The sequence below is a fragment of the Eretmochelys imbricata genome, chromosome 24 (assembly GCF_965152235.1).
Source record: "Eretmochelys imbricata isolate rEreImb1 chromosome 24, rEreImb1.hap1, whole genome shotgun sequence".
NCBI classification, from domain to species: Eukaryota; Metazoa; Chordata; order Testudines; family Cheloniidae; genus Eretmochelys; species Eretmochelys imbricata.
The window spans coordinates 8952933-8970502 of NC_135595.1; the positions used below are offsets into that span (position 1 = coordinate 8952933).

Here is a 17570-nt window from a genome sequence, read left to right on the forward strand (position 1 = left end):
GTCTTTCAAAGAAGCTGGCTCTTATTATCAGCCTGGGAAATTATTTTCACTGAGTGATTCAGGCAGACATGTGGTTCATGAAACACACTGTCTCCAAAATTGTTTGCTGGCTGGGTAATCAGCAGCTCGTTAGCTTTAATCAGATCACTCCGCTGTCACTTCCTTTTCTGTGTGTGTAGATGGCAGAACAAAGCATCGCAGTGAGGAGTGAATGGGGCACAAGGGAAGGGGGATGTCATTCTACATTGCTGTCTTTTTGTAAATTGCAGTGACTAACCCTTAATTGGATGCTGAGCAGTTTAAACAAGAGATCCCAAAAGGGGAGGCGGAAAGACAGCTGGGTTGTATTTGCATTGTCAAAAGTCAAGCGAAGGGGGTGGTGCTGTGTGCTGGGGCTCAGATTAATTGGGACTAAGGCCTTGAACGCATATGGGATTTCAGTCATCATGGCCATTCAACAGTGTAACTTTCCCAGTGCAAATTTCTAGTATACATAAGTGCAAAACCAATACAGGGGCCCCAATGCAGCTTATTCATGCTAACAAACTGGGTAAATTGCACCAGTGCAAATAGCAGCTATACCTGCCTACATTAAATTTAGACTGATGCAACTATAGCAAAAAGAAAAGGAGGACTTGTGGCACCTTAGAGACTAACAAATTTAGTTGAGCATAAGCTTTCGTGAGCTAGTCTCTAAGGTGCCACAAGTACTCCTTTTCTTTTTGGGGATACAGACTAACACGCCTTCTACTCTGAAACCTGCACCTATAATAGTGGCTGCAACTGGGACAAACCCCAACATACAGGAGGGCTAAGTGTTGGGGAATTGCATTCATGCCAAGGTTTGGATTTAGCTCTCAATTCATTTGTCTGGTCTAAGTTTTTTAATAGAATTAGATTGGCCAGGGTATTGCACTGAGATGTTGTGACATGATGGATGGCACTGGGTTTTCACTCCATGCTGTGACACCAGTATGCACTCATTTGCAGAAAACATCATGATATTCTGACTGGTAGAGGCACGCCTTGCGATGCATCATGTTGGGATTCTGCTGGGAATGTTTTGTTCTGCAACACACAAAAAGAGCAACCCTGAATGTGCGGTAAGGTGTCATCCTTAGGTCAGTCATAACTACAATGGCTAATTATCCAAATAACACAGTTACATGATTATTATATTTACATATGGCTCATATTCAAATATAGGGGATAGCTTTGGGCAGGGAAGTTCTGGTATCCCAACTACCCTCAAGCCCCACAGCCAGTCCAGGGTAGTGCAATATTCCTGCTGAAATGACTAGTAGTGGAATAGTGAATAGCATTTTCCATGCAAAGTGCCATCAGTAGGTTTCAGAGTTAACACACCGTGGCGCTGAATGAGAGCAGGTCACAGCTCCAAGAGTCGCTGTTTCAGGGCGGTTATTGCTATCAGGGCCTCGCTCAAGGTGGTTGCACCCATAGGCCCTCGGAGGAGGAGCTGGGAGCCAGTCCCCACCCACGCCGCACCCAAGATGGCGCCCAATGGGACTCGCCTGTTTTCTGTAGGGGCCACGCTCAAGATGGCGGCGTACGGCGCGCGGGAGCGGATAGTGGCTGCTGCGCCTGCGCGTTGCACAGACTCAGTCCGCGCCGGAGTGACTAAGATGGAAGCCGGGGGGATGCGGCTGCCGCTGCCGTTCTGGGCCGGGGGCCCGGCCCCGGGGGAGCTGTACAGCCTGCCCTGCCCCAGCGCGGCCGGCCCGGGCCTGGAGCTCCTGGCCGGGGCGGGGGGCCCCCTCACGCGGACCCAGTGAGTGACCGGGAGCCGCTTTCGGTTCGGGCCGCGGCCTCATGCGGGGCGGGGGGAGCGGAGCCGCGGGGAAGCGGGGCTGAGAGAGGTGGGGAGGAGGGGGCCTGGCTGGGGGAGGGGAGGACAAGGGCCTGGGGGGAGACAGGGGAGGGCCTGGGGAAGGGGACGGCGGCTGGGCTAACCCCACCCACATGGCCCTGTGGGGAAGGGAGAGATTTGGGGGAGATGGCTGAAAGCCTGGCAGACCCAGGTGAATTGCTTTCTTTTGCTAAGGAGGGGACAACGTTGGGGTCTTCTGGGAAAGGGGTGAACAGGGTTGCCCCCCCCCTGCCCCCAGGGTCCCTGGAGGCCGGTGTTTCCACAGCCCCTATTGTACGTGCCTGTGCTGCCCTGCCATCGTGCTCTGTGACCCATTGATCCCCATGTAATCAGCAGCCCCTGGCCCAACCCCCATTGGGGAGGGGAAGGTGTGGCTGTAGGGTTCATTTGGAGCAGAATTACAGTCTGTATCCGCGAGTCAGGCTCGGGAGAGGAGTAAGGGCCGTTAGAAGAGTAATGCTGCTGTTGGCTGTCCAGCGCGGGGAGTGCTGATGGTTTTGTTTGTCTCCCCAGGAATCCCATGGTGACAGGCACCTCGGTGCTGGGAGTGAAGTTTGACGGTGGTGTGATCATCGCTGCAGACATGCTGGGCTCCTACGGCTCTCTGGCCCGGTTTCGTAACATTTCCAGGATCATGAAAGTGAATGATAACACTGTGCTGGGGGCATCTGGGGACTACGCTGATTTCCAGTACCTCAAGCAGGTTATTGACCAGATGGTGTAAGTATTTCTCCTCTGCTGACCCATGGAAACAGGCCTCCCCTCTCTGCATTAGAGGGAGCCCCATTTCCCAGGCAGAGCAAGCTTGCACTGTTCTGCCTATGCTGTGGATACCTAGACTTGGCTCCACTGGACTTTACTGTAGTAAATAATAGAATGATCAGATACATAGATGAACACAATATGTTGGGGAAGATTTAATCAACACACCTTTTGTAAAGGGAAATCATGCCTCGCCAATCCATTAGCATTCTTGCACCCCCATATTCCCACTCCCACCTCTCGCACCACATGGGAGCTCCTGCACCCCTCCCCCATTCCCACCTGCACCCCTCGCACCAAATGGGAGTTGCCCAGGTAAGCACCCCACACCCAAACCTCCTGCCCCAACCCTGAGCCCCCTCCCTCATTCTAGCTCCTGGCCAGACCCTATACCCCAACCCCTAGCCTGCTCCTTCACCCCCAGCCCTGTGCTCAGTGCGCTCCCACCCTCAGATCAGTGCAGAGAGAGAGGAAGAGAATGGGCTGTAACCAGGGAGAAGGTAGGTACCCACTCTATGTGGGCAGGGCTGGGATCCCAGACTGGCAGCGGACTGAGCGGGGCTGGCAGCCAGGACCCTGGCTGGCAGGAGCCGGTGGACGGAATCCCAGACCGGGAGCAGGCTGAGCCGCTCAGCCCACTGCTGGTCTGGGGTTCTGGCTGCTGGCCCCTTCTCAGCTGGGGTCCCGGCTGCAGGCCCAGCTCAGCCTGTGACTGGCCTACGTGAACGGAAGCCTGTGACTGGCCTACGTGAACTGGCCTACGGAACCCCAGGCCGGCAGCGGGCTGAGTGGGCCGGTGGTGCAAGATCAGCATTTTAATTTAATTTTAAATGAAGCGTCTTAAACATTTTGAAAACTTTGTTTACTTTACATACGACAGTAGTTTAGTTATATAATATATAGACTTAGAGACCTTCTAAAAAGCGTTAAAATGTATTACTGGCACATGAAATCTTAATGTGAATAAATGAAGACTCGGCGCACCACTTCTGAAAGGTTGCCGACCCCTAGGATAGATAAGACAGAAAATATCATAATTCTGTGGTACGCCCACATCTTGAATACTGTGTGCAGTTCTGGTTGCTCCATCTCAAAAAAGATATGAGATTTGGAAAAAGTACAGAGAAGGGCAACAAAAATAATTAGGAGCAGGGAACTGCTTCCTTAGGAGGAGAGATTAAAAAGACTGGGGCTGTTCACCATGGGAAAGAGATGACTGAGGGGGAATATGCTAGAGTTCTGTCAAATCATAAATGGTGTGAAGAAAATGAATAGGGAAGTGTTATTTACCCCTTCACATAAAACAAGAACTAGGGGTCTTCCAATGAAAATAATAGGCTGTAGGCTTAAAAGCAAAAGGAAGAACTTCTTCACACAACGCACAGTAAACTTGCGGATCTTGTCAGGGATTGTTGTGAAGACTAAAAGTACAACTAGAATCAAAGCAGAATTAGATAAGTTCCTGGAGGATAGGTCCATTGATGGCTGTTAACCAAGGTGGTCAGGGATGCAACCCTATGCTCTGGGTGTACCTAAAACTTTTGACAGCCAGAAGCTGGGATGGTCAATGGGTCACTCAATAACTGCCCTGTTCTGTTCATGCCATCTGAAGCATCTGGCACTGACCCCTGTTGCAAGACAGGATACTGGGCTAGATGGAGCATTGGTCTTACCCAGCATGCCCATTCTTATGCTCTCTAGGGTTTGCCAGTCTAGCATCTTTCATTAACACTAAAACAAAATATTTTAAATGAAGTAACACAAATACCCCAAATTAGTGTTTACAAAATGAATTAGCTCCAGAGATGCTAAAACCCGGTGTGTCATTTTAAGTGTGAGCTCTTTGTCCATCTGTCCCTAAGAGTGCAAACTTGTCTCCATCCCATAAGGTCCCACCACTACCACTCCTACTTAGCTGGCTTTGAGCATGCAGACTAGCTGGAGGTTAATACAGGGCTATTGATTCTTGATCTGCAGTCTCCTTCACCCCAAGAAGGAAATCGCAATTTCTGTACTACAAATCACTCCTCACAGGCCCTTTGTTGGAGATTCACTGGACCTATCAACAGGTCTCTCCAGTTACCCTTCATTTACTTTAGATCTATGGCTGATGAGCTGTAAGAATGCAGAGATGTGTTTTTGCTTTAACAGCCTGTGAGGATTTAGTATATAGGGCATATTGTCTTATTGCTAGCCTGGCTGGCAGGGGTGGGGGCTGTGGTTAAATCTAAATAATGTCAAATGGTTGGTAGGTTTTTCTAAGTTGTCTAAAACTCTTCTCTAAACTAGAATTGATGAGGAGCTGTTGGGAGATGGTCACAGTTACAGTCCAAAGGCCATTCATTCCTGGCTGACCCGAGCCATGTACAGCCGGAGATCCAAGATGAATCCACTCTGGAATACTGTTGTTATTGGAGGCTTTTACAATGGGGAGAGGTGAGTCCTGCACAAACCATGTGAGATGTGTAGCGTTACTTCTCTGCTACATGCCCACTTCAGGGACTTGATCCACTCACCGCACGATAGTAATTGGTGTCATTTATAGTCCCTGGTAGAATAAAGCTCAGGGCTTGATTTAAGCAAGGACAAACAGTAAATCTGAAAGATCTAAAAATGTTTGTAAAGCATAGGAAAGGGCTTTCAATGTGGTCTTAGCTGATCAAACTTTTGTTACTAGCTAATCTGAGGTCTTGGGGCATTAATTTTCTGCCTCTTTCAGGTCAGACTATATCTTGTATCATGGTGCATAGATCTATTTTTCCTTTCCATTGCAGATTTTCAGTACTGGGGCACACGACTGCCTATATAATGTGCATATGCAGTTGTTGCAACTGACTGTGTAATTGCTTCCCCTGTGTGTGTGTGCAGGTGAGGCCTGCCTTTTGATACACAGCTGCATGCTCCTGCCATTGTGGCCCTTGGTGTCCCATAGATCAAATGCACTTCCCCTCCTTGGGCACTCATTTTACAGCCTTCTCCTTGCTTCTTGTCAGGGACAGCCTGTCTAGGAGAGAGAGCTCCCATTCCATACTTACTGATGGCTTTTTTTCTAAACCACTTCACAGAGGAGCTGACCCTCAGTCTAGCAGCACACATCCCGCTCTAATGCAGTCTGCTACAGAGGGCAATACTAGAGGGTATTTTAAAAAGAGTAAGCCGTGTACCTGAAGGCTAGAAAATACCCTGATCCCAAGCTGTTCTTTTGAGTAGTAGACTGGAAGTTTGTTCGATGCTTGCCCTCGAAAGAACTATCTGTTAAAACAGGAGCCCCTGAACTTTCCTTCCTTTGGTTGCCTGTGTGCCTAGAGTATCAGCTGGACTTCACCTTTTTCTTGGCTAGCCTGAGGGGTGTTTGCTTTGTCAACTTGTGCTGGAGTTTCCTTTGTAAGCTGGTTACACCACCAGGAATTGTCCCAGATGCTGATGTTTCTTCTGTGCACCCAGGAATGATTCTGTGTTCTTCATTCTGTGTTCAGTTTTCTAGGGTACGTTGACATGTTGGGTGTTGCCTATGAAGACCCTACACTCGCTACTGGCTATGGAGCTTACCTAGCTCAGGTAAGTGCTGGTAGAACATAGACTGGGAACTGTAGAGAGAAGCAGCACAGGTTAGTGGCAAGAGCAGGGACGTGTGAGTCAGAGGCTTGAGTTCTCTGCTAATGACGTGCTGTGACTAGTGCATGCTGCTCTCTTGCTTTAACTGCAAATTCAGCCTTGTGGAACTGAGTTGTTATGGAAGATGCTTTATTTATTTATTTATTTATTTATTTTTTAAATGCAGCCATTAATGAGAGAAGTCTTAGAGAAGAAACCCGTCCTGACGAAGGACGAGGCCCGGGACCTGATTGAGCGCTGCATGAAAATCCTGTACTACAGAGATGCCAGATCATTTAACAGAGTAAGTATCCTACCTTGGTGTTTCCTGGTCATCCTGCAGGAACTACAGTACCTGTTGTGCTGGCTCAACTGACATGCAGAGTGTAGCCTCTAAGTGTGTGTGATTCATCTTCAGTCATGATACTCTGCTGTCTTATAGCAACTTCCTTCCCCTGACTTCAGAGTGGTTTAGAGCTGCTAAGCCTCACAGCATCTTTGTGAGGTAGTGAAATGGGGAGTATATTTGTTTGAGATGTGACTTGCCCACGTCACGGGTTGTTAGCAAAGGTGGGAAGAGAGCTCAGTCCTTGTTCCCTGCTCTAATCTTGGAAATCCAGCTTTTCAAGACTTGCAGTGGCTCCTCCATTCCTAGCAACAGCAAAATGCAGTTTGCCAACTACCAGACAGAACTGGCAAAGAAACTCTTAGTCTCAAGTTTCTGTAAGGATATTTAAGTAGGCAAAATACACCAAATTAGCTGATGTTTCTCTGAACATTTGGGATCTGGGAATTGACGTTGCTGCTTAGAGTGGGTAGCTCCTGCTAACTGACTTCAGATAAGGAGTGTCAGGGCTCAGACTTTTGGTTATAATCCAGTCCTTCAGTTAGCTGTGCGTGACCTCTGCTTTTGCTGGGCGAAAGGTAAAGCAGTAGGTGAAGGTAATTGAATGTGACACTAACTGAGTAGTTACACTAAAGCAAATTTCTTCAGTGAAAGGTGAACTTCAGATATTCATTTTTTGGTCGCAAACTATCATTTACCCAATGTCAAAGCACTTGCAATCTCAGATTTCATTTGCATTAGTTAGGGCTTACTGGAAATTCTAATTGTTGATCTCCTCCTTAGTACGAACTTGCCATAGTGACCGAGAAAGGAGTTGAAGTGGAAGGACCTCTGTCCGTAGAAACCAACTGGGACATAGCACATCTGATCCGGTAACTTGCCAAAAGTTGTACACGTCACTCAAACTGACAAATGTATTGTAACTGAAGGCCATCTTCTGCCCTCAAGCTTCTAACTGCCATGGGAGTTGAGCCTCCTTCTGGCCCCTGTTTGGGGGGGTAGGGGGGGTTTGTAGATTGCCTTTTTTTTTTTTTTTTTTTAAGTTGTTGCTCTGCTATTGGAACAATATTTCTGCTTGGTGTCATAGCTTGGAAGAAACTGGGGGCATGAATGCATAGTTCTGGCGAAAAGGGAGAAAGCATTTATTCTAGAAAACTCTTTTCTGCACCAAGGGACAGCTTCTAAGGTATTTGAGGTTGGCTAAATCTTGGACCTGGTTGCTTTGTTTCGGTGGCCAGGGTATGAAGCCATTACTAGACAAAGGTTCCTAGGGAAGAGATCTGCTGCTGACTTACCTGTTCACCAGTTTTCCACTTGTCTTGGGCAACTGCCTTTTATCAAGCACTGTGTGTAACACCTAAAACACCCAAATCTGTCTTTCACGCTTATTGATGTTGACTCTAGTTTGTGTGTGCTTCTTGTGTAACTGACTTGTCTTCAAACAACCTGACCTTTTAAAATCTCTTTACAGTGGCTTTGAATGAAATCTGAAGAATTGCTTGAGCCTGGTGCATCCATATAGTCTTTCATATGCACGGTGTAAATCAGTTATTTCTACCAGAGTTTAGCGCTCTGAGCAACCCTGAGTTATACAAGTTTTGTAAATGAAATAAACATGTTGAAACAAGTTTACGTATTTTAAGCTTGAAAACGTACTCTGCGTGGGACATCTAAAACTGGTGGTGTACTAGAAGAAAATCTCTCATTTTTAGCTTTACTGAACGAGCAAAGGGTCAGAGTATTTGAGGTTCACAGGGAGTCAGATGTTCCTCTGAGAAATTAACTACTTTTAATGGTTGGTGCAGATGTATATGAGCCTCTCCTGGAAGAGGCCAGGATTTAATGGAGCATCCGCTTTGTGCTGGTAAACTTACCTTTCACAATTATCAGGGGCCTGGCCATGACTTCAGCATCATTGATATAGGATAGAACAGGTACAGCCTTCTAAGCATAGCACATTTATAAGACATTCCCTTAGTCATAGCTGCAGCGTAGGCGCTATATAGACCCTCTAATGCAGAAACAGATGAGGGATGGACAACAGTGGGGTCTCCTACTCTACACACACCTTACTGGCCTTTAAGTCTAGCAGTTGGACATCTTGTCTTGCACTCGTCCTGCTTCTGTCAGTACAAGCCCCATACTACTCCCTCTGTGCTTAGAAAGCACTTTTATCTAGTGATCCAGCTGTACATACAGATTAACTTAAAATAGTACAAACTTCTGGAAATAGGTCATGGAATGTACCCAGCTCCCAGAGAGACTGTTCAGGGATGTTACCTAAAACGTCATAAATTGTGGGCATGTTTACCATGCTCACATCAGGGAACACTGTAAGCAGGCAACTATATTCTGCGTCCATTTAAGTTCCTTGTAGAGGGCATTGCACTAATCCAAGGACAGAAATCTTTCCAAGCCATCACATTTGGAATATCCAGGAGCAGTGGAAGACTGGAGTTGCAAACTTGAATCAAGGTAGACAGACCTGCTGCTGCCCTTTCAGTGACTGACAGCGTGGTTCAGGGTGGGTGACCGAAGTTTGCTTTATAGGGTCCTGTACTGGCTGAGCAGGATGCTTTTAATTGTAGAGGGTCTGTGCTTAGATGGAGACATGCTGAAGGCAAAGGCTTCAGGTTATTGTAATGCATGTGAAAATACTACTTACCTGCCAAGTTCATCTGCCCTTGCAACAGGAACCCCCTTCATTTCAGATAGATGAGTTAACAGTTGCCTCATCTGTTTTGCTCTGGAGCTGCTGATCTCCAGCGTTTCCTGCTTATTTACTATGGAACTAGGTTTGATGATATCCTATTCCAGTATCTGGCAATTCAGTTACATGATTTAACACCATGAGGTGATACAGAGCAAAACCTCACTGTTACATTACTTATTCCCAAGCCTGGTCATTCTAACCGAAAAGTGCAGCGTTCTCCCTTTCCTGCCCACCATTCTCCACAAGAGTTTAGCAGCTGTAACGAGATCTTATTACTAGGCCAGCATTGCACTTACACAACTTGTTACATGCTAACAGCTGAAGTATTAATAAAAACTGACACTTGGGAAAATAAAACTGTTTTGAGATGCAGTCTCTTTGCTTACCATGTGATCAGTTTTGCAACTTATTACATAAGCACTCTGCAAAGCGTTAGTGTAGCATCAGTTTGGAATGACTTGGCATGACTGTAAGCTTGGCAAAATTAAGAGCTACATGGTTGTAGGCATGAACAGCCTTTCAATTTATCTTGAAGCTGAACTGCAATGCATTTCAGAAAAATATCAACATTTAGTCATTTAATAGAGGTGCACGCTTAGAGTTGTGACAACTACTCAAACAACATGGGCAGCCCCAACAGCCTGGAATACCAACAACTGATGGAGAAAACGGGCCATGCATTTGTATCATGATAGGTAAGAACTTTTAGCTCACCTTTTAATCCAATCCCAGGTGCAATGAAAACACAATTTTTAATAACACCATATAGACTCATAGATACTAAGGTCAGAAGGGACCATTATCATCTAGTCGGACCTCCTGCACAATGCAGGCCACAGAATCTCACCCACCCACTCCTCCGAAAAACCTCTCACCTATGTCTGAGCTACTGAAGTCCTCAAATCGTGGTTTAAAGACTTCAAGGAGCACACAATCCTCCAGCAAGTGACCCGGGCCCCATGCTACAGAAGAAGGCGAAAAACCTCCAGGGCCTCTTCCAATCTGCCCTGGAGGAAAATGGAGCAAGTGCTAAATGACATCAGCTAAGTAATAACACAGGGCTCCAACCTTTCCTCACAAGTAATTCCAGAAGGGAAAAACATCCATGGGACCATCAGTTTCATTGCTGACTACTGTGCCTATTGCCCCCCTATTTAAGCACTACCCAGGAAAATTAGACTTGCAAAGACTACTCACAAGTGAGTGTTTTATGAGCAGGCTTGTACTTAAAGCATATTAAGTAATCCAATGTCCTTGTCCTGAGAGGCAGATACTTCATATCTTCTCCATGGTGCAGATTGGAAAAACTTGATACCAAGAGGTTACGGATTTCAAGTTTTCAAACAGTTGCTTTAAGTTGAACAGGGATTTGGATGCCTAACTTTAGACTCCTGTGACTTGGCCAGGGCTACATAATACCAACGCGGAGCCAGGATTAGAACTTGAGTTGCTAGCTCCCAAGCTTGCGCTCTGGTCACGGGCCTAATGCTTTACTGACCATTTGTAAACAGTAAGAACAAACTACCTTTGCTATTTAGCTTATAGCTGTCTTAAGAAACAAAAAGATATTACCTCCAAAGAGTTAAAATACCAGTTCATTCAGTTAAATAGATGGTCTGACACATTTATACTTTCACAAATGATTATGTATATGGCTGGTCTTCGACAGTCTTACAGCTCTTACCATTCACTGGTTTAACCAGAGGTCCTGCTTACATCAAATTCTAAAAGGACTTGGATGAAGCCCTTGAAAGAGAACCTCACCTCAACAGTGATTACAGTGAAGGAACTAAAACCATTTGAAATTCGGAGTTTTAAAGAGTTCTGTAATCAAATGGCCTCATCATAATAGTAGGTGACACAGTAGGATACAACTTGGTATGAACATCATACAAAAAACTGCCCATAGCACACATGCTCTTAAGACAATCGTACAAGCACTTAGAGATAAGATGCCTCCACTTTTTTGGAATCCCAGGTTGTGTGTCTAGCCAGCTAATACATTAGGAGGATAGTAAAGAATGCAGCTACATGTAGCTAAAATACTGAATAGTCTGCTTAAACCGGGCTCTCTCTTTGCAACTGATTTAGCCTTGAAATTATAATATATGACTGCTGCTTAAGTTTCATTTGAAAAGGGTGCATTTATCAGCATCTATGAGGTAAAAACTTAACTTTAAGCTGTAGTTTAAGAATGCAGAGGTTGCCAAATAAAATACAGTACAATATAAATATGTATTTATGCTTTTCAGACTTTTTTTTAAAACCCCTTGAAGTCAGGACAACAGGCTGTCCCACTTAACCTACTGTAGTTAATATATGGCAGTTAGGGGCCAAACTCTGCTAAAGTCACATTGATTTTATGGAGGGTTGCACAGGTACAATCAGGCTCTAAGTGTTAACTACATGTAAAGCCATTTCATTACTATCCCATCTCTGGCTTTTTTCCAGACACACTGAGCTACTGAGTCCCTTCCCAAGCAGAGGATTTGTGTACAAACTGAATCAAATCAGGAATTGGTCATGTCAAAGAAAAAACTTCATCAGCTTCACATTTTTTGCAGAGTTCAGAGAAGCAAGAGAATTAATTTAGGATAATATGTACTTTTCTATCAAAGTCACAAGAGTTAAATAGTTCTCCATAATAAAAACACATATTTATAAATCCATTTCCCTGGTTTTATTAAATGTTCCACTTATGTACACTTTAAAGATGAACCATTTACAGGTTTGCACATGCTGCCTCCTGCTTTCCTTGGGTAATAGGGAAGGTTCTCAAAAACCTCTACGGAAACAGAAAGGTGCAGGTGCTTCTGATTTTTGTATGTCAAAATGCTTTCAGTTTATACCATAATACATACAATTAAAAAACCCTCAAACATGCAAATTGTAGAAAAATTTAAGCTGGCAGTGAAAAATAAAAACAAACGTCTTCCTTTTGTGCACATCACAGTTTGTTTCATTAAATCAGATTTTCTAATTCTAAGGAACGTAGTGTCTGATGCCACTGGTTAAAGCAGGTTTATCAACTACTAGTAGTTTAAAAAGGTCGTTTAATGGTCCATATAGTTTTAGCTCCCATCTATTGTACAGGAAGATCAAGACAGGCTTGTCTTGTCTCTTCCGTCGTGTACCCTCTGTCAGTAATTCTTTGGAGCAAGGTGGGTGGGTGTCAGATGGTTTCCTGGGTGGCGGAATGAAACCATCACACACAGTGTCCTCCAGTTGTCATGAAGTCTACTCAAAAACGAGAGGCTGGCTTTAACATTGTACCTAACTCCCTAAATGTAGATCTCAGTTCAACCCCAGTTCAAATACTAATGGCTCCTAAGAACCGTTGCTGGCATTGAACAGGCAAAATTCTATCGCTTGTGTTTTACCCTGTGTCAAGATTCACAAGCAAAGTCATTGCTCTTCTTTTCTTTTTTAAAAAAGAAACAAAAACCCAAATCTTAATGGCCAATAATAGAAGGTTTCACACATTAAAGCAATAATTCATATCTAAAGTTACTACAGAAACCTAAATCTCTGGGTCAAGTGTTTAAAAAAAAAAAAAAAAAAAAAAATCTGTGTTAAGACAACCAAAAGATTTATATACTGGTTCATTAGCTACATTTTTTTTTCCTTTCTTTAGAAATGGTCACATTGACGATGTAGTATAATTCAAAACATTTTTGCACAATAAAACAGAAAACTATGATACAGTGAGGTAAAGAAAACGCAAAAATATTCACCCACAATATAGCTTCAGAAAATACCAACACAGTGATTTCTTTTTTTTCTTTTTTAAAAAAAAGCACAAAACTTATAAATGAACAGCATAAATGGCTATTAATCTGAGTGATCACCTACAAATTTCCTAATCCCACAAATCCACAGGGAAGTGTAATGGTCTCATCCAACATTTATTTAAAAAATAACCCTTTCTGGATCATGATTCCCAGATTAGTGCTCAGATTTCCATCAGATCCAAATCAGCATCTTCAAAGCCATAGAAGGATTCAGTCTCGCTTTCCCCTTCAAAGAGCTGGTGGAGGATTTCTGGGTCTGTAGATTCTTCGGCACGGGTCCTATCCTGGAATCCAACTTCTTCGTCCTGCAGCTCATCGCTCAGCTTCAGCTGCTCCTCCAGAGAGGCAATCAGCTCCTCCTGCATGTCGGCATTGCGTGTGGGAGAGTTGGCCGTGCCATCGGGGCCCGGCAGCACGCTAGCCACCAGGAAGGACTGCTGCACGAGTTCAGGACAGTCGCCAATGACCTCCAGAACCTCCGCCAGCCAGCATAAAACCAGCTGGAGGAGAATGTCCGAGTCGCATGTGGAGTCCGCCATTTCCTTGGCTTGCTCTTTCCACTTTTTATGCAAGAAGTTTTTCACAGTCCTTTTTATGCACACATCTAGGGGTTGGATTTTGGAGCTGCAGCCAGCAGGGACTACGGCTGGCAGAGTGCTGGATGCATTCAGTAAGGAAAGTACCTCTTCAGACAGATGCGTTCGGTGGCAATCCAGCACCAGCATGCCCTTGCTGTTCTGGCACTCTGTGTGCTTCTGCCACACTCTAGAAGACCACAGCTCCATGATTTCGTCATCGCTGTACCCATTCTCCTTTGCTTCCAATATAATAGACTCCGGCACGTTGGCAGGCTGCTCTACATGACCCCTGTAGAACACCAGAGTTGGCAGAATGCTGCCATCAGCTAAGATAGCGAGGACAACGTCGCACCAGGGCTCCCCGGTCCCCACTGTCTGCAATGCATTCTCTTTCCTGTCGTCGCTGCTCAGTACCTCCACATCAAGGAAAAGAGAGATCTCGTCAATGGCTGCGATCATGGAGAGTGGCAGGTCCTGGGTGTGGATCTGCCGTTGCACAAACTCAATGAAGCAGCTGGCATTTTCGTCTACGTCTTTGGGGAGAGGGTGAGCCACTGCTCTGCGGGTGTGCATGCTGAGGTTGTGCCTGAGCATGAACCTCACCGCCCATTCGTAGGAGATCTTGAAGCCTCCCTCAAGGGACCGGCCAATCTTGGTTGCCTTCTGAAAGAGAGTCTCCTCGTTCACAGGCAGCTGCTGCTCTCTTTGTGTGAGGACCCACTCTGCTAGCTTCTCTTCAGCCTCTAAGCTGAGGTACTTGCCCTCTGACAAAGATGCTAAGTTGTCTTCTTGGAAAGCTTGAAACCTTCGCAGCCAGCGCCTGATACGCCTCTGAGGATTCCTGAAGTGCTCTGCTGCCTGTTCAGTGTTGCAGCACAAGGCAAACAGTACGACACGAAGCTTTTTCACGGACAGTTGTTCCTTTTTGCTTACAGGTTCGGGCTCTTTTGCTGGCTGTTCTTCTTCTTGATCATCAATATTTAAGCACTCTTCCTCCTGACTAACCGCAGGTCTCTTATATGCCTCTAGCACCGCTTCAGGCTCCATCTCATCCTTCTCAGCTAACAAAGGCTTTGTTTTCACAGTAGCAGCTTTACTTGGGGGATAGGTGGAGTATATATTCTTCATGCTTCCGTCATGGGGCTGGCTGTGCCTTGAAGGGAGAGAACACAGAGAACCAGCTTAAAACAAGAAAAACAAAAACAGGGAACAAAAACTAGAAGAGTATTTGGCAGATGAGAGATGTCAGACAGTTTACCTTGAATGTGAAATCCAAGTGGGCCCTGAAAAAGGAAATATTTGGAGGTTAGTTTGCAAACAGAAAGTGAATCATCAAGACAGACAACAACAACAAAAATAATTTTTCTAAGATGATGATCTTGTACCTCTACAGCGTCAGTCATCCTGAAGGATCTCAACACAATTTGCAAACACTTTATATGTGTAATTTCACACCCATAGAGTAATCATTGTATCCAACACTGAAATGCAGCCACCTCTGGGTTGATGCACAGCAGCTAACAATGCACAGTAACACTAGACAATGACCATTAAAACCAGCAGAGAAATACTGTATTCATTTGAATCCACAGGAGGAATACAGTTAGGCCGGATATAGGCCAGTAAACTGGAATTTGCCCAGTCCACTGGAGGTAACTCCTTCCTTTAGCAAAATGTAATAGGGATATTTAATGTCAAGCGTCTAGGATGCAAGTTTTAAGACCCATCCAAACTTGTAATTTCAGCAGCAGCACAATGCCTCTTAGCCTCTCACTGGTTCAATAGTGTCTCAGAGGAAGAGTAACTTACTAACAGCATTCATGCAGCCCCTGGATGAGTCCCACAGCCATATAGCTGTAACTATATGCAAAAAAGGAAAGGAGATATTAAACCAACCCCTCAAACCTCCAGAATAGACAGACTCTCTCATTCTGTTATGAAGGGTCCACAACACTACACATCTACCTACAAGTCCTATGGCCTGGGTTATACAGCAGGTCAGACTAGCTGATCACAGTGGTTGCTTTTGACCTTCTAATCTATGAATCTACTCTATGTTTTACATCTAAATAGCATGGAAAGCTAGAGGAATTATAGGCCAAATTCATCCCAAATAGATACACCAGGGAAGCATCTGGCCCATAGTCTATAAATAATGCATTATGCCCAACATTACTATTATGCTACAGTATAATGTGACATTTCTGCTTCATCTCAAAATCTTACCTCGGAAAATGATGTTACTGAACTCATGTGATGGGTTGAAGACCAGATGCTTGGCCATTGCATCACCTTCAGATGTTGCAAAAAGACAGGAGGCACAGGCCAACTTTACCCCACTAGGAGGGGGAAGAGAAAAGAAGTATATAATAACACCAGCATCACAACAAACATATGCATTTCATATAAAGCAGCAACCATTAATAAAGAGATCTGGAAAGTTCTCATGGAGACTAAAGAGGCTATAAAAACAGAAAACTTAGTTGAAATCCCCCATTAATATTACCTCCTTATTGACTGGGTACATGTCACCTCGGGATGGGATTCAGAGATAAAATTTCTAGACACCATTACTGACTGCTTCTTGGAGCAGCTAGTCCTGGAACCCACAAGGGGAGAAGCAATTCTTGATTTAGTTCTAAGTGGAAGACTGGATCTGGTCCAAGAGGCAAATATAGCTGAACCACTTGGCAATATCGACCACAATGTGTAATTAAATTTACATCCTTGTAGGGAAGAAAATACCTAAGAAATCCACCACAGTAGCACTTAACCTCAAAAAGGGGAAATACACAAAAATGAGGCGGCTAGTTAAATGGAAATTAAAAGAAACAGTCACAAAAGTGAAATGTGTGCAAGCTGCATGGAAATTTTTTTAAAAAACACCATAATAGAGGCTCAAACTAAATGTATCCCTGCTCCCAAAAAACAGTAAGAGGACCAGAAAAAAACCACCATGGCTAAACAACAGAGTAAAAGAGGCGGTTAAAGACAAAAAGACATCTTTTAAAAACTGAAAGTCAACTCCTAGTGAAGAAAACAGAAAGGAACATACATCCTTGCAAGTCAAGCGTAATTAGGCAGGTCAAAAAAGAATTTAAAGAACAACTAGCAAAAGACAAGAACTAAAAGTAAAAAAAAAATTTAAAGTACATCAGAAGCAGGAAGCTAGCCAAACAATCAGCAGGGCCACTGGACAACTGAGGTGCTAAAGATGCACTCAAGAAAGACAAGGTCACTGATGAGAAGCTAAATGAATTCTCTGCATCGGTCTTCACTGGAGAGGATGTAAGGGAGATACCCACACCTGAGCCATTTTTTTTAGATGACAAATCTGAGGAACTGTCCCAGATTGAGGTGTCAGTAGAGGAGGTTTTGGAACAAATACTTTAAAAAGAAATAAGTCACCAGGACCAGATTTCTGAGGGAGCTCAAATATGAAATTGCAGAACTACTAATTATGATATGTAACCTATCATTTAAATCAACCTCTGTGCCAGATGAGTGGTGGAGAGCTAATGTGATGCCAATTTTTAAAAAAGACGCCAGAGCCAATTCTGGCAATTACAGTCTGAAAAGCCTAACTTCAGTACCAGCAAAATAGTTTAAACTACAGTAAAGAACAGAATTATCAGACACATAGGTGAACATGATACGTTGGGGAAGAGCCAATACAGCTTTTGTAAAGGGAAATCATGCCTCACCAATCTATCAGACTTCTTTGGGGACGGGGTCAACAAACATATGGACAAGGGTGATCTAGTGTACATAGTGTACTTTGCCTTTCAGAAAGCCTTTGACAAGGTCCCTCATCAAAGGCTCTTAAGCAAAGTAAGCAGTCATGGGAAAAAGAGGCAAGTTCCTCTCCTGGATCAGTGACTGGTTAAAAGATAGAAAA

At 44.5% G+C, this 17570-nt stretch overlaps 2 protein-coding genes across 8 annotated transcripts in view; one reads left to right on the forward strand and one right to left on the reverse strand.

Annotated features, from left to right (window-relative positions):
* Positions 1 to 1597: 1597 nt before the first annotated feature.
* PSMB4 (proteasome 20S subunit beta 4) lies at positions 1598 to 8218 on the forward strand. Of its 2 annotated transcripts, none has more exons than XM_077841266.1 (7): positions 1598 to 1789; positions 2402 to 2608; positions 4940 to 5086; positions 6127 to 6208; positions 6432 to 6548; positions 7374 to 7462; positions 7678 to 8055. In XM_077841266.1, the coding sequence occupies exons 1-7, from the start codon at positions 1644 to 1646 to the stop codon at positions 7706 to 7708; spliced, it is 819 nt and encodes a 272-aa protein (XP_077697392.1). In that variant the 5' UTR covers positions 1598 to 1643; the 3' UTR covers positions 7709 to 8055. The 2 variants fall into 2 exon arrangements, with proteins under 2 accessions (XP_077697392.1, XP_077697393.1); XM_077841267.1 differs by lacking the exon at positions 7678 to 8055 and adding an exon at positions 8062 to 8218 and having other exon boundaries at positions 1600 to 1789.
* A 3750-nt stretch (positions 8219 to 11968) lies between these two features.
* POGZ (pogo transposable element derived with ZNF domain) overlaps positions 11969 to 17570 on the reverse strand; it is a 59756-nt gene continuing 54154 nt past the window's right edge. For all 6 annotated transcript variants that reach the window (XM_077841718.1, XM_077841720.1, XM_077841717.1 and 3 more), the window contains 3 exons: positions 15899 to 16011; positions 14931 to 14955; positions 11969 to 14825 (listed from right to left, as the gene is read on the reverse strand). In XM_077841718.1, coding sequence (XP_077697844.1) covers positions 13256 to 14825; positions 14931 to 14955; positions 15899 to 16011 — 1708 coding nt within the window. In that variant the 3' untranslated portion in view covers positions 11969 to 13255. The remainder of the gene's footprint in view (positions 14826 to 14930; positions 14956 to 15898; positions 16012 to 17570) is intronic.